Raw genomic sequence first — 15,729 nt, 5'->3', positions numbered from 1 at the left:
TGTACTGTTTATATCTGAGAAGGACTCCTACCAAAAGTCTATTATAATGCCAGTTGACTTCCTTTCCATTAACACTATTTCTTACCATGGCAAACAAGAGCAGCGGAATAGAACCAGGTCATATCATATGACCTTTATGCGACACCACAATGTATAGGGTGTGATAAGTCCATAAATAGCTTTTGCATCCGATTTGACCAGCATTACTACATTCCATGAATAAATACTCGTTAGGGGCTAATGTATAGCGGATAGCACAAAGATTTCATTGTTCTCTGCTGTTCCTTTGCAGAAAGATTTCCTCAGACTTATTTCTTCACTCTGACATTTTATTAAACACATACATTTTATTACTTTAATGACATTCATCCTCCTTTGGTCGTCTTTCCCGTCATGAAAAAATGCTGAATCTCTCTTAGTTCTGTTCTGCCAGATTTTGCCGGTTATCTTGCCAGAGCGGTGAGGTCAGTGTCTCTGTGATAAGTCTTTTGCACCAGTGATAAATCTCATGTGCTCATGGTGAAGTCACGCAGTGTGTCATCGCTGACTTGGTACCAGCTCAGGGGCCACCGTGGGTGAATTCCTGCATCTGTTATGTCTGTGGTCAGCTGGTCAGACCACAGCTCATTATATAACACGACAGAGATGGTTGCCACAGCCTGGCAGGACAGTGACAACGACAGATAGGAGCTGACACAGGCTGAGCTAGCTGCTAGGGATGATGATTTTTTCTCAGTGGTCAGAATAAGTCTTAATCCTTGTTTACAAAGTTTGTTGGACAGATGTTGTCCGAAGAAAAACAGGGATTGAAATATGCGACAAGACCAAACTGAGCTTCCTATGATCTGTACTGCTTCAACTTCTTACAGTGTCTTTAGGGACTGTTGAGAGACAAAGTGTTGTGCTATAGAAAACACTGGGAACACAAGAACAATAGCTGTTGTTGCTTTTCTTTAAGGACAGCATTTTTCCCATAATGGTGAAGCCATTGAGACTTTTCCCACCTTATGAACAGGAAGTGGGTCATTTTTTTTCTTTCTGCTGTGTTTGTCCACAGCTTCCTGCAGGGCCAAGTCTCTTCTTTCTCACTTTCTGTTTTTTTTCCTATTCATACATTCCTCATCTTATTCCTCTTTTCTCTTCATTGTTGTATCACACATATGATCTAAATAAGGTTAAGGTTTGCTTCTGCACAAGTGGATGGTGTTTCTCTCATTTGTTGCATTACTTTTTATGTCATGTATAAAAAGCAAGTGAGATGGCACTTTGAGCATTCAGTTTGGCTCGTGCTTGTCCAATTGCTTCCATGATTTCCCTTTTATAATCATTCCATATCTGACTTTGACCCAGGTTAATATGTACTGTGGTTTTGACACGCATACCAAAGAGTGAAAACAATATGCTGCAGTAATGATGATTTTGGCCCATTTTTAGACCAAACACACACACTCATGAAAATACAAAAAAGGCCCATAGCCTTGTTCTATTCTAGTGTAGAGGAATTTCTACAGTATCATGTTAAAGTCACCATGACTAGATCATATTGCAGCCCCCTAAGGGGTCCTTAATACAAAAGTAATTGTCTTCTCAGGAGCCACTCGAAGGTAATAAGAAGTTTATCATTTGCAGAGTTCATTTTGAAACATACTGCTGCCACCAGCGATTCCTGGTTAACCAGTTCCTGGTTAATGGCTGACCAGGGAGGATACAGGATGCAGTTTTTTATTGCAGTGAATATTTTTATTAATATATATACGCTTTTTGACCTTGTTGCATTTGTGTGTGCATTCAATATTCTGTGGTGACAACAAGTTTCTTCAGGTTTATGTATGTTTTGGTGGAAACATCAACACTAAATCAAATAGCATTAATGTTAATATTGTAGAAATGCAGAGCTTATTTGAGTGTGACAGCTTGTCTTGTTCAGTTAAAGATTTGGGATGCTGGTCTGAGCACTGCTAAGCAACATGCAGCCACAGTGTCTTTCTCCACATGGACACAGATTAATCTCTCTTATCTTTTTCAGTTTAACGCACATGCACAGACGAGAGAAATTGCACTGCATGTGTTGGTCATAACACTGCACAAGAACAAGGCTTTCCCTTTCCCGCTACTAGATGCTTTGCTCTGTCAGTAATCGACACCCGACCACTTCCACCTTTTCAAAAACGGCTTCCTCTCCAGTTCTGTTTGATCGGACACAATGGAAATGATGTCTTTGAGGTCCTGTGGGAGACTGGAGCCCAGACGTTAATTCATAGCTGAGCATTGTTGCTTCTCTGATGCCTCCTCCATCTGTTTTATCCTCACAGATTTCTGATTTGAAGACACCAGGTTAACGTTTGTGGTGTCTTGTGTTAGGTATCTCCGGCCTACTTGGGTTACGGTTTGCTCAGTGGTGGAGGATGGAGGGTCAAGCAATATGTCTACTGTACACTTTGAGTGATTTAAGAGTATAATAGCTCATGTTCACATGAAGGCTTCCATGGACTAAAAGGTCAGTGGAACAATTTTAATCCCATGGTAGCTTAAATCATGAATGCTGTAAGTAAGAGTGACTGTGATCTACTGTATGCATTGGTCTGTGTTGTTGTGTGAGTAGTCAAAGCTCTGATGGTGCTTGTACTCTGATTTGCTATGAATTCTGGGTTAAAAAAAATCAGTTTCTGTTCTCAGTACGTCTACTAACTCATCAGTCAGGATGTTTGCCTTTTCTCTGCTCGCTCCACTACATTGTTTGGAAAGTTATGACACATGATTCAATCTTTTCATTTTGAGGCCACTGGTAAGCAGGTGTCATTAGTTGTTACCATGGAAACGTGGCCCATATTTCCGAGTTGGCCTGGGGATTGTGTGAAAATTCAATTAATTTTTGTGAAACTCTGAGAACAAAAAATTATGATCAGCCTGATTCTCTTGGTGAAACCGGCCCTACTATTCTAATGTTATGCAGCCATTATTAATCCTATTAATTACACCTACTTAGACATTTTAAAATGTCTACAGTACATTTCTGATCCATTCAGCTCCTCAGGCAGGGGTCCAGGGGTCCGTCAGCCCATCGTTGTCTTTGTCAGCACAGACGCAGCAGTGCTAACAAGATTATAGGTTTTGGCCTGCTAGTTGGTTGGCTGACTACAGACTATAACTCCTCAAATTCCCAGCTCATCTCTTTTTTTCCCTCCTCTCTCTCATATTTGTCCTCCATGTTTCTTATCTTTTTTGACATGTGGGTTTGTGGCATCTTTTTGTCTTCTGTCTCACTCGCATTCTCTGTCTACACTTGGCCTCTGCTTCTCAGGTGCCTGGTGGTCCAATCTCGTGGCTGCGATGGCGAAGGTCATGTGGGAACACATAATCACTAATGAAAGACAAAAAAAAAAATCTTAAAGAATTTAACACCCCCCCCATCCTTCATTCCTCTCTCTCTCTCATTTAGACTCACTCTGTGTTCCCTCTCTCGCTTTCTCATTCACTGGTTTAATAAACACATTCTTCTTTAATAAGACATTGTGTCCTTGTCTGACACTTTCCCTGACCATGTTGCAGTTTAAAAAAAGATATATATGCTCTTTAAATTCTTACAGTTCTTACAGCTTACTCTCTGATCAGAGTTTTTAGTTCAGTTACCGGGCAGAAAGTGGCCACAAGCTTATCCTTGTTTAGTTTTTTTTTTTTTTTTGTTCACATTGTTGTGGAGTTCTCGTTTGATCACGTGTGGAAATTATTTTAAAGCTAAAATGTAATTATTCAGCTCCCAAAGACCCTCAGAGAATCAGCCCTCAAAAAAATAAAAGCCTCTATATCTGTATCCATTAGAGAAAAAAAAAAGAAAGAAATTGAAACAGACGAAAAACAAATGTGATGGGTCCAGTTTGTATTCACCTTAATGGTGGCGCATGTTAAACTAGGCCTGTACATTTTCAAGTGTTACAAGTGTTAGGCTGAATACAATACGACTCTCCGGTTGTCGTTGGTGACTGTGGCGTCATCCATCCTAAAACATTTTCGTTATATATTCATTGCAATGTGAATCTAGCCTGTATATGAAGAATTTCAGCAGAGTTTTGCACATCACATGGTTTAAATACTTTTTTCTTTCTCAGTCTCACTAGAATCTGTCTATGACTTGGAGACGGTAACAACAGCAGTGAAACAAGCAACAACAACATAAACCTGGATGCAACTCTTTGCTCCACTTTGTCCGACACTGTGCTGCTAACAGTAACAAACACTTGTGCATAGCTGAGCACCAGCACTACCAGCCACAATAGAAAACAATAGAGAAGGCAGAAAGGGCCTTTGTCTAATGAAAAGCTAATGGTGTCATTAAGAGCGTGTTTTGACCCAAGCAATAGACAGATCAGCGTTTTATGGTGTGTTTTTAGGTTTTATGGCATGGCTAATTGCTCTGGAATTAGTGTTGGTATTTACAAGTACACTTGTCGCCAAATCTTCATTCTCATTTTACCTTTTCTTCAGATACAGTGAATGGAGATGGTTTCATTTTCAAAACATTTGAGAGACCAACGATCACTGGTGTGGTAACAAGTACACGAATCAACCCCAAAGTTTCTAAATTAAATTACACAATTTAATTAACTCTGGTAGTAATTATGAGAATTTTCTCCTGTCGATTATTGATTAGTGTATTCTTCATTAATTAAGGAGATTAATAGGTGTTAGATATAAGAGAGAAAAGGGAACATTGGTGTGATGGTGGGGATGTTGGTCTTTTTTTTTGGGTGGAGGCTGGGAGGTCATCCATCCCACCACCATTTCCCCCCTCCCCTGTTCTCCCTCCTGCCTTGGCCAGTCTCCATGTGCCGGGCTCAGGGCCTTGGGAATGAATGGCGCCTGGGCTCTGCTCCGTCTTTGAAGCCAGCCAGGAATGCGAGGCCTCTTTTTTTTTTCTCTCTCTCTCTCCCCTCTCTCTGTTGTTCAGGCTGCCGGCAGCACTAGCAGCTATCTGCAGCAGTGAAATATTCCCTCCGCTGCGCTCATTGTGCATCAGAGAGCCGGACGTCATAGGCTGGCCAATCAGCGGGTCCCGCTATGCAGCCTTGGGTCTTGGTGGGGGGAGAAGGGACTCACTAGAAGTCTTCCCTCTAATATCAGGCTCTCCTGGTTACTTGGTCCAGTCCCCTCTTCAGAGGAAGAAAGATGTTCTGAATGAGAAACCATGGTGGAAATCATTTGGCTAAACTTAGGTTGAAACTTGGGAAACTTATTTCTATCTCAGATGGAGCTTAGGAAGGTCAACAGCTTAGGTTCAGAGTTTGGGTGAGTTTTTTTCTTTGCTTACTCTTTCCTTAAAGTTCGTAACCTTTCAAGCAAACCAGTCTGATCACTAAGTAGTTTCCATTCTGCCTCGCTGTTGTGACTGTTGATCCAGTCTCCCAACTTTGTGTTCAGCTTTCCTGCTGTCATTGTTCACTTCTCTTGTCTCTTTTTGTTGTGGTTTGCGTGTGCGGGTATTTGTCTGGGCCGGTCACCCTCTGCCTCACCCTCCCTCCCTCTCTCCCTTCCTCCCTCCCTCCCCTCTGTACATTTTGTCACTGCCTGTCCCCTCCATCACTTCCACTTGAGCGCTCCCCTGTTAGAGAGCCCCTCTCTGTTCGCAGAGGGAAGAGAAGGGCTGGAAACCACACACACACACAGACACACCACAGATCAGAAGACCCTTCATAAATACATGGAATCCCCCTTAATACTGTAGTTTGAATGGCTCTTGGGAGGTGGGTTTTGTGTGTATGCAAAACGACCACCGAGGATCATCTTTGATTCAGGTTTTTCAGCTCAGCCAACAAAGTTGGCAATAATTATGGGGAGACTTCAGTTGTTTATTTCAGTTGTTTAATTAAATTAAAAGTAGTTGTATACTAGAGGATTTTTGTCTTTGTTGGTTAGGGTTTTTATTAGTTGGTAAAACAACAAAAAGGAATAGAGGCATAATGTGGACAACATTTCTTGCATTTCCCCATCAATGATGAGGCCCAGTGTCATACTGCGGTGTCAGAGTTGATGAACTGGTTGGCTTGTCTTTGTTTTATTGGCAACACTGACCTTTCTGTGTGCATGACAGGTATCATGACAATGAAAGGTATGCAGGTCATGACAGAGAGAGGCCATTTGGCCTGTCATTAGAGTCCACAGTAAAAACCTGCACCTATCATTAACCTGCTGGGGCTCATTAGAGATGACTGGAGTTTTCAGGATAACTGATGCTGATTGGTCTCCATGTATTACAGGACCACGGGAATCTATTAAACATATCATATTTTTACAGTGAATTAGGAAGAATCTGCTTTTATTCTTGCTATTGCTTTTAAGAGATCAGCTCTAGACTGAAGTCAGTCCTGGTGTGAACTAGTTTCTGGTTATTAAAAGCTGTATCCCAGTCTAAATGAATTTCAGGTATAGTATGAGTTCTTCAGCAAATTCAGTTTAAAAGACCCAAAGGTTATAAAACATGTGTTATCTGCAAATATTTTATGGGTTTTACTTGCTTGACTGTGTCTCGGTTGGACATAAATAGGTTTATATGCAAAGGACAGCATAGTTATTGCCGGTATAGTTAAAATAAAGTTTAATCTTTCCTTGTTGCATCAAAGAAATTATTTGACAAAGATAGATACTGCAAATATTTCAACAGCCCAAGAATAATGAGGGGAAGTGGAAGACAAATCCTTTTTGGCCAGAGGGCTGTATAACAAGGCATTATACATCGGTCACATGACTAATCTTTACATATTTCTGTAGATCCATCTGGAATTCCTGACATTTTTCCATGTGTGCACTGCAACGTGCAACAGCAACCTCAAGGCCCTTAATTAGAGGCCTCATTGATGCAAAACGACAGACTCCTTCAGCAGGTGGTAAACTGAACTGACCTACAAAACCAAGCTGCAGTAAACTGTGCCAGCCATGAAACAAAAAAAGGACATACAACTTTATATCTTGCTCACATGAAGATTTTAGTGTTGACTTTATAATATAAGTGGAGGTGATGGTGTTTAAAGCAGACAGAAGTAGTTATTGCTGTACTAGGGGGTTTATAGTTAAAATTCCTTACCTTTATTGAGTTTAAGTTACTATTTCGACACAGACTTGTCAAACTTTATTTTGATCTAAATCATCCACTTTACAAACAACTTTTAATTGCAAAAATCGTGTTGATGAATAAAGTTAAATACCAAAAGAATGAAGAATAAAGGATAAGACATATTTGAAATCTTAGTTCTTCTGGGAAAAAAGGAAAATGTTACATTTTTTTGTGAAGTTTTGCATATATTTTTTTCCTAACAGCTTATAATAAATGGAGCAAAAATTCTCACTCAAGGAATTTGACCTAGAAATGCCAGGATAAGATTTTTCACTGGTGAGTTATGTCTTCTGGTACCTTAATAGTTTCAGCAGAGAACACCCTGCGAAAAAACCTTTTCACTCTCAGGCAGCTGATGCGACCATACATAGTGTAGATAAGGTTAAGGAGAATAGCTGAGTGTGTCATCAACCAAGTGGAAATGCCAAACTGACATTTTAATACAAACAAAGTACGTTTGTGTCATAAACCTTGTGGTATATTGAGTATTGGTCATGCCCTGAAACTTCCTTTCCCCCTCAAATGCTGTTTAAACACATATGAAACCACCTCTTGAGCAGTCATTTGCCCCAGATGTATGTGTGTAGTGTCCAGAGTCCAGAGTTAAGTTTTCAGACTGATAACCCTTCTGTGCTGTGTTTGTGTTTTCTCCCTCAGGATCTACTGAGCTATCCCAAGAGGTTCGAACCAAAAGGAGGCTGGAAAATGACCTAATTAGCGGCAAGCGTGACTGACAACCTGGTGCAAACGTGTTGGTGGTGATTTCCCCCAGTTCACCCACAAGGCGCACACATGCATCAGTGCACATACATGCACGGCACATTCGCAGACCCTGCCCTTTCCTTCTTGCTTTCCACCCTGGTCCTCCATGGATTCCTACAACCTCCACTTTGAGAGAATGAGCAACGTGGACCTGCATACTCTGAGCCTGCCTGTCAGCCGGCTCTCCCCAGCCAAGTCCAACAGCAGTATCGTCGACCAGCTCGCCCACCACCAACACGGAAAAGGAGACTCTGCCTACAGCTCCTTCTCTGGTGGGTCCACTGCCCCAGACTACCCTTCACCCTTCCTACCTGATGACCTGCAGTCCAGCTCCTTCAGCCACTATGCTGATCTCAAGTATGTAAAGTCCATCTACCATCCCACACAGGTTGTGCAGTCTGATTCAAAGACCATGGACCAGCTCTATCGCTCTGTGGAAGCTATCTCTCAGCACTATCGCAACAACACCAGCACCAATGTAAACCACCACAACCACAATGGCAATATCAGTTTCCATAACAACAACAACAAAGTACTCTCAAAGCGGGAGGTGCCTTTGGGGGCTCCTTCCCAAAGTTCTTACACTCCTGTCCACCCTCCTCCAGTTCCAGCACGCCTGGAAAGTTTCATAGCCACAAAAAACTTGGAGAACAGCAGGGTCCACCACCATGGTACTGAGTTTAACCCGCAGCCACAGCCTCAACAACAGCCCCGATGCTACAATCGAGTCCATGGTCTGAATGCCCGAAGCCCTGAGAAGCCTAACACAGATACAGGCAACTCAAGCTTCAATTCTGACCCAGTGTATTCAGTTTGGAGGGGCTCTGAACGCCACCAACCTCAGGCCCAGCAACCATCAGGTTATCGCACACACCGACAGTCTCATGAACAGACCAGGGTTCCATTGAACCCAGAATACCCTTTCGTTGTGGATAACAATGCTGCGTCTGAGCAGCAGAAATCAAAAAACATCCTTAGTGGATCAACAACCCGAGGAGAAAGCCAGTCTGAGCACCTGAAACCCAGACAGCTCTCAGCCAGTGGTGGCGATAATCACAAGTCCAGTGGTAGCAGTAGCAATTTGGAGTGTCAGCGTAAAAGGGCGCACTCAGCTCATGATTGGCTCAGCTCAGAACCGACCAGAGCTGCCAGCCCCTGGAACGCTGGTCAGAGTTTTATCAACAGCAGCATTCAACACAAGGGTCAGTTCTACTTTGTCACAGGAGTGTGTACGCTGTCTGACTCTGGGATGAGGACAAACTCATCATCTGTGTGTGGATCCGACGCTGGGAGTGAGAGCTGTACCGTGTTGGAGAAGCACTGGATAAGAGAGACAGAAAGAAGCCACAGTACTATGGATAATTTGTTCAGACCTCTCCAAGAGAGTTCTCGCACCTCCAGTGGTACAATTCCAGATCAGAGAGAGGTTTTCACTTCAGTGTCCCAGAGCAAAGACCTGTCTTCCAGGAGTCAAGATCAGGAGAATCACAGACCATCCATCTCAACGCAGTCCTCACGAAGCTTTGATGCCTTAGAAGAAATTGAAATGATCCAGAGTCGAGAGATCGGCCGCCACACTGCCAACAATCCTATATTCTACTGTGGACCTGACAGAAACTGCCTGCCGCATTCGGTAACGCAAATGAAGGAGGGAACCTCACTAATAAGCAATGAACAGCCCAATCATAAAAGAGAGGAACAGGCAAAGAGAGGTAAACGGCAACCTTTGGGGGATGTAGCCAGCGAGAGGATAAACAAAGAAACGACCCCGCTTCTCTATCACCTCACTGAAGCTAACAGGGCAGCGTTACAGCCCAAAAAGGATACTGTTGTCAATTTAAAAGGCAAGGAGGAAATCCTGAACAAAACAGATCATGGAGGCATGTTAGGAAACAACATTGAGAGACCTCCACAAGGTGACACAAGCAAGAACAACAGAGGAGACGTTATCTCTGGTCCCTGTAATACTCTTGATGACTCTTTTAAAAAGTACTACAAAGAGAGGCTGAAAGATGCCCAATCCAAAGTCTTGAGGGAGACTTCATTTAAACGGAGGGACCTGCAGCTGTCATGGCCCCATCGCATCAGGCAAAAACCAGAGCTGAGGCCTACAGTGATTCACTCTTTCACCCCATCACTGGACTCGGAGACATCCACAGACACACTCACTCCTTCGGTGAACTCAGAGGAGACGGAGCAAGGGAGCATAATGGAAGAGGTCAGTGATAATCAGAAGGAGATTGATAAGGAGACTGAAGAGGAAAATGGGAGATCAGCAAATGTGGCGCAGCCCCAGGTGGGACGCATCGGATACAGGAGGCGACTGACTCCAGAACAGAAGAAGATGTTCTTCTCTGAACCAGAGAAACTCAACCAGCTCGGCGGCGCCCCCAGCCACTCTATGTGTCGCTCCTTCGGCAACGAGAGCGACAGCGTGTTTGCATCTGAATGTGAAGGAGAGGAACATGAGCAGCAAGGAGAGCTGGGTCTGGTTGCAGCACGTAGGAAGATGTTTGAGACGAGAGGTCGAGCCCTTTCAGCCTCCAGCACCTCAAAGACAAACCTTAAACATCTGCAACACAAGGCCCTGGTGGAGTACATGGAGCGCAAGACAGGCCAGAAAGTGGCTGAGCCACAGCAACCAGCGCCTCAGTTACCACCTCCGTCCAGATTGAGACACTCACTGGGGGAGAAACCATTTGACTGGGGTCCCAGGCCTCTATCAGGAAATCACGAAGTAAAAAATACAAAGAAGAAGCTCCATAGACCCCACTCTGCAGGCCGCATCCTCGATTCCTCCACCAGCTCTGCAAGGTAAGAAAGACACAGAGCAATTATTCTTTTTTAATGAAGTGTTCCTTTCTTTGTATTATATCTGACATGTTGAGTATTCTCTTTTGATTTTCATTAAACAGGTATGCACAGTTCTTCTCAGCACAGTCTTGCTCAGGCCAATACACTGTCCAGTCAAATCAGCCAAGATGGAGGGAGAGTCAAGGTCCATATCAGGGGAGGTGTGCCTCAGTAGAGAGTCTCTTGGACCAGCCAGATCCTCTGAGATTCTGCAGGAACAGATCAACATCCACACCACATGCATTTCAGGTATGCCATTTTCAGACAGTGGTAGATATTGGTTAAAAAAAACTTTTTACTAAAACTAACCGTTATCCTAAAGAATTATTTAACCAAGCAAACAAAGATATTTTTGACCCACGTTTGGCTTCCACATTATCTGCTATTGAGCTCAGAGGAAGAATCTTAAACATGTACCTTTTTTTTCCCTCCTCTAATTCTGCAGGCACACGACTACGACAAGGATCCATTACCAGTTAATACTATGGAAACCTGCAGGTATCTACAAGCGCTGCAGACATATTGGGGAAATTTGTATTGGTTTTAGGTCAAAGATCAATGACGACTATAAATCTCAGTTTGATTTACTGTAGCACTGGAAATTCAACACCCATCTGCTCCAGCAAAGCAGCGTTCTTCTCAAAAGATTTATGCACGAGCTGCAGAAGAAAAATCATTTACTGAAACATTTTCAAGTAGTTGGCCTATTTCTCAAAACTATGCTGGGATTTGTTGGAATATCCTATTGTTTTTGCTCATGCTGAAGAGTAATGTTTTCTTGAGTGTATTTGTTTTTACCCTCAAAGAATATAGAGAGAGAAATACGCCTGTTTCTGAGGTTTTCTTGTTCTGAATTAATCATAGTGTGTATGAGTTGAGATGTTGTATTCTTCACATTGACAATGTATGTCTATTGCAGTCCACAGAAAAATACCACTGAGAATCCCTCAGTAAAGCCCGTCTCAGAGAGACAGCCGTATGCCCGTGTGGTTGCACAGAGGGGGAAGTCCATGGAAGAGCTTGGGGCTTTAAAATTAACAAGACCTTCAGCCTTGAGTAAAAGTTCTGAGCAGCTGGATCAACTACGGAGACAATCGACTGGACCAGGAGGCCCAGAAGTAGACAAGAGGAGTTTTTCATTTATTGCTGAAGTCAGAGAAGCCCAGCGATTGGAAAGAGGGAGGAAGAAACAATATCTGACCGAGCTGGCAGGAAAAGAACCAGAGATTATTGGTCAGAAGAACACTCAGGGACAGATACACAACCAAACCCAGAAGAAGTCCCTGATGAATCAGAGTTCAGAACCAGGGGAGAACACAACATTGGTAACAAGCAACTCGAGTAGATCCGCCTCCCCAGCGTCCTGCTCCTCTTCCAGGGCCAGGGTTCACTCTGGATCTCATGGATATCACGACCCGGTCACAGATGAGTTCAGGTCCATCAGACCGCCCAGCGAGACTTCCTCTAATCCACCTTCTCCCAGAGGTTTAGAGACCAGTGAGGGGGAGATCAAATCCACCTGGTCCACTCCTACCCAGAAAAAGGTTCCTTGTGAAAACAAACATGGCTACAGGTAAGATTAGATTAAACCCCTATCAATGCAGACAACCTTCAACCTTCATGCAACTCACTAGGCTAAAATTAACTTTGTCATGTGTTTGCGATTCTGTAAATATGATTTTGCTCTTGTGTGATTCTTAATCGGAATTTGTTTTATTTCCAGTCGAGTCAGGACGTCTCCTTCTGTGACTGGATCAGAGAGAGAGGAGTCAGTGGATGAACCGAGCAGTGACACCCCACCACCCGTTTCAAATCACGAAGTGTCTCTGAGCTGTGGCATCACCACGGATCCATTGCTTTGGATCCTGCCTCCAGAGGAAGAGATCAAAGAGGAAGTCCAGGATGTGCTGCTGACAGACAGCGTTTTTGAGGACGAGTCCACCTGCTCAGCTCCTCATACGCCGACAAGCGAGGCCTCTGTGTCTCCCTGCACCTCTGTCTCTGATGCCGTCGTCACTCAGCATCTGGAAGAGGAGAAAAATACAGGAACGGAGGATGAGAAGACAGGAGAAAACCGGGAGCTGGAGGAGAGGGAAGCACCAGAGGGAGAGAAGGAGAGCCTGGAGGAGCCCAGTGAAAAACCTCGGTGGGAGGAGCTTGTAGCAGCAGTGGTCAACGCCGACCAGTCTCTGGCCAGGGTACTCTACCCGCTGACCAATCGTAAGACAGCGTTGATGCTGATGGAGCAGCTGCTGTCGGAGGACACGCTTCTGATGGAGGAGCACTACAAAAAGAAACAAGAGCAGAGGGGAGCTGCAGAAAGGTAAACGTTAATATCCTGGAATATTACAGCAGCAGTGGTCATACTGTACATAAACTCTGAGTGGTCTGTTGATTTAGAGAAGATGACAAACCACTCAGAATACCTGAAACCTGAAATCACTTATATGACTTATTCACAGAAAAGAGGTGTTAAATTATGGAAATTGAAGACAACTAAACTTTGCTTCATAAATGTCCCAAAACAACTTTATTTATCTCCTTTATATTGTTCTGTTTATACACATGTGTAGATGGAAATATTCACTCATTTCATTCACACCTTTCGAAATATGTTGTAGTTGACTTGGTGCAGCTAAGTCGATGAGGATTCTTAGTTTAATGTTTTTCCAGGAAATGTGATACTGGTGAAATCCTAATGTCCAGAGCTCCACCAGTGCTGTGTTTCCTTTTTGTTGAATCCCATGTGCAGACACACCTGGATATCTGCTTGCTGCTGTACAAGCACTCAGATTTCTGCCAGTGTAAGCATACTTGAGATACACGGAGAATGTGCAAATGCATGAGTAAATACCACCAGGGTCTTGCTCAAAGTCCAGTGCGTGTGAAGGTACGACTGTATATGTGGCGCAGGCAAAACAAGAACTACCTTTGAGCATGTTATGTATTCTGATGACAGGAATTATTGGTTATAACAGTAAGTAGAGGCTGACTGTTACGGATGTTTGGGGACAGATGCCCATATTGGGAAGTAAAACATTTCTGCTACTGAATATGTTGTTATTAAACCCTCATGACAAAATAGTTGTAATTGAGGCTTGATATTTTACTTAAACCATGTTTTTTTAAGTTAAGATAAATAAAAGAAAATACAAATACAATCAGATGAACTTGAGTTAAAAATAAACATATTTCTGCATGTTTTAAGGTTAATATATTATTTTACATTAAATGTAGATACCGATATGTCCTTGAAAGGCCCACATCAGCCAATATTTATCGACCAACTGATAAATCTGTCAGGTTCTACAACAAAGTACCTGAAAGTTATCCTGACCTAATCATGTCTTTCTTGTTCTAGTGCTGAAGTGGTCAAAGGAGCTGAATCATCTAATTGTCTTTCTGCCGCTGACAACCTCAAACCTCAGTGTGCAGACCTGCAGAGCAAAACTTACATCTCTGAGAAGAAGGTAATAATAATTTATGGAAAAATACTGGGTGGTCATCGCACCTGTGTATATTTCACACTTTTATACAATGAAATCCTTTTCCAGTTCCTCATGGCAGAGAAGGAGTATTGTTACACAAAACAAAATGAGATCAGTGTGTATTTTTGCTAATAAGAGGCAATATACTGTCAGTCTGAAATAGTCTCTGCTCTGCTGCAGGCACAGATGACGACAAATACACAGGGCAGCAGAACTAACAGAACATTAAACTACACTCTTTGAACTGTGGTGTCATTGTGTGTGTGGTTTTTATGTTTTACACAAACTTGGTTGATACCATCTGGATGCTATTTGGCCTTAAGTGGACTATTTTCAAGCCAAGATAGTTCTGTCTCTTATCACATGATGTACCGTCTGCCTCTTATCACTGTCTCCCACAAATCCCCTCCTCCTTTTTCCTCGACTGACCTGAACATTCACTGTTTTATCCAACTGCATATCTCTATTCATCAAACTATAACAACAAATGTAAAGTATATAATTTAAATGGTTCCCCTGGAATCTAAAATTATGATTAAGTACTTATATTTAATCAATATGTTACAGCACCATTGCCTAAAATCCCTCACACGTCTCCACTCTGCTTGAATTCGCAGCATCTATTAGTGTCTTGTATTGAGGAGCGTCTACTTTCACTGGAAGAGGCACGCGGCGCCCTCCAGGTAGAGATTCTGGAGAACACAGCCTGCGGGGAGACGCTGGAGGTGCTGGTCCGTGAGCGCTGTCTTCCTGTGGAGCTGGAGAGGTACAACCTGTTCATAGGAGACCTGGAGAGGGTGGTGAGCCTGCTGTTGTGCCTCTCTGCTCGGCTGGCCAGGGTGCAGAATGCATTGAGCACCGTGGACCAGCACACAGATGCAGAGGAGAAGGTGAGAGACCAGTCATCTTTTTTCAGGGTTCAAGTAGAGTTCAGGTTCTGTTTTCCCTCTTTATTTTTGTATGAAAGGAAATGGCTTATAAGAACTTTAAACTCACCTTGAATAATTTAATGCTTTTATATTTGATCAAGTTGTGTAGTTGTCATTTGCCATTGTGGATTGTTTTCAAAACGCTTGTTGGTTGGGGCACTGTCGCCTTGCGTGTGGAGCTGGCTTGTTCTCCCCGTGTCTGTGTGGGTTTTCTCTGGCTTCCTCCCACAGTCCAAAGGGGTTAGGTTAGTTGGAGACTCTGAATCCACCGAAGGTGTGAGTTTGAATGTAAATGGTTGTTTGTCATTGTCTGTTAAAGATACAATGGAGATCACCTCTCTCCATAGGTCATTTGGAATTGGCTCCAGCCCCCTGACTCTTAAAGGATAAGCGTAATAGGTAATTGGTGCATTCAAGGACCTTCCAAAACCTGAGATTTCTTCTCAAGAAAAATGCATTTACATAATCCTTGTCACAATTTAAGCAGCCAGTCATAAAAAACACAATGTGATTATTGTCAGCTCTTATCACACAAGCTGTAAATGTCTGTCACAGTAAAAACGCACAGATTGTGACTGAACGTGAAACATAC

The 15,729-nt window shown here is 43.0% G+C and overlaps 1 protein-coding gene across 1 annotated transcript in view; it reads left to right on the top strand.

The window, feature by feature from the left end:
* shroom1 (shroom family member 1) overlaps positions 1-15,729 on the top strand; it is a 29,578-nt gene that overhangs the window by 10,049 nt on the left and 3,800 nt on the right. Inside the window, exons 2-8 of the mRNA XM_020097296.2 lie at positions 7,763-10,681; positions 10,783-10,969; positions 11,166-11,218; positions 11,640-12,293; positions 12,444-13,043; positions 14,082-14,190; positions 14,826-15,098. Of these exons, the coding sequence (XP_019952855.2) occupies positions 7,974-10,681; positions 10,783-10,969; positions 11,166-11,218; positions 11,640-12,293; positions 12,444-13,043; positions 14,082-14,190; positions 14,826-15,098 (4,584 nt within the window). The 5' untranslated portion in view covers positions 7,763-7,973. The remainder of the gene's footprint in view (positions 1-7,762; positions 10,682-10,782; positions 10,970-11,165; positions 11,219-11,639; positions 12,294-12,443; positions 13,044-14,081; positions 14,191-14,825; positions 15,099-15,729) is intronic.

This window comes from Paralichthys olivaceus, chromosome 15, assembly GCF_024713975.1.
Source record: "Paralichthys olivaceus isolate ysfri-2021 chromosome 15, ASM2471397v2, whole genome shotgun sequence".
NCBI lineage: Eukaryota > Metazoa > Chordata > Actinopteri > Pleuronectiformes > Paralichthyidae > Paralichthys > Paralichthys olivaceus.
This window is presented reverse-complemented; position numbering and strand designations above follow the sequence as displayed.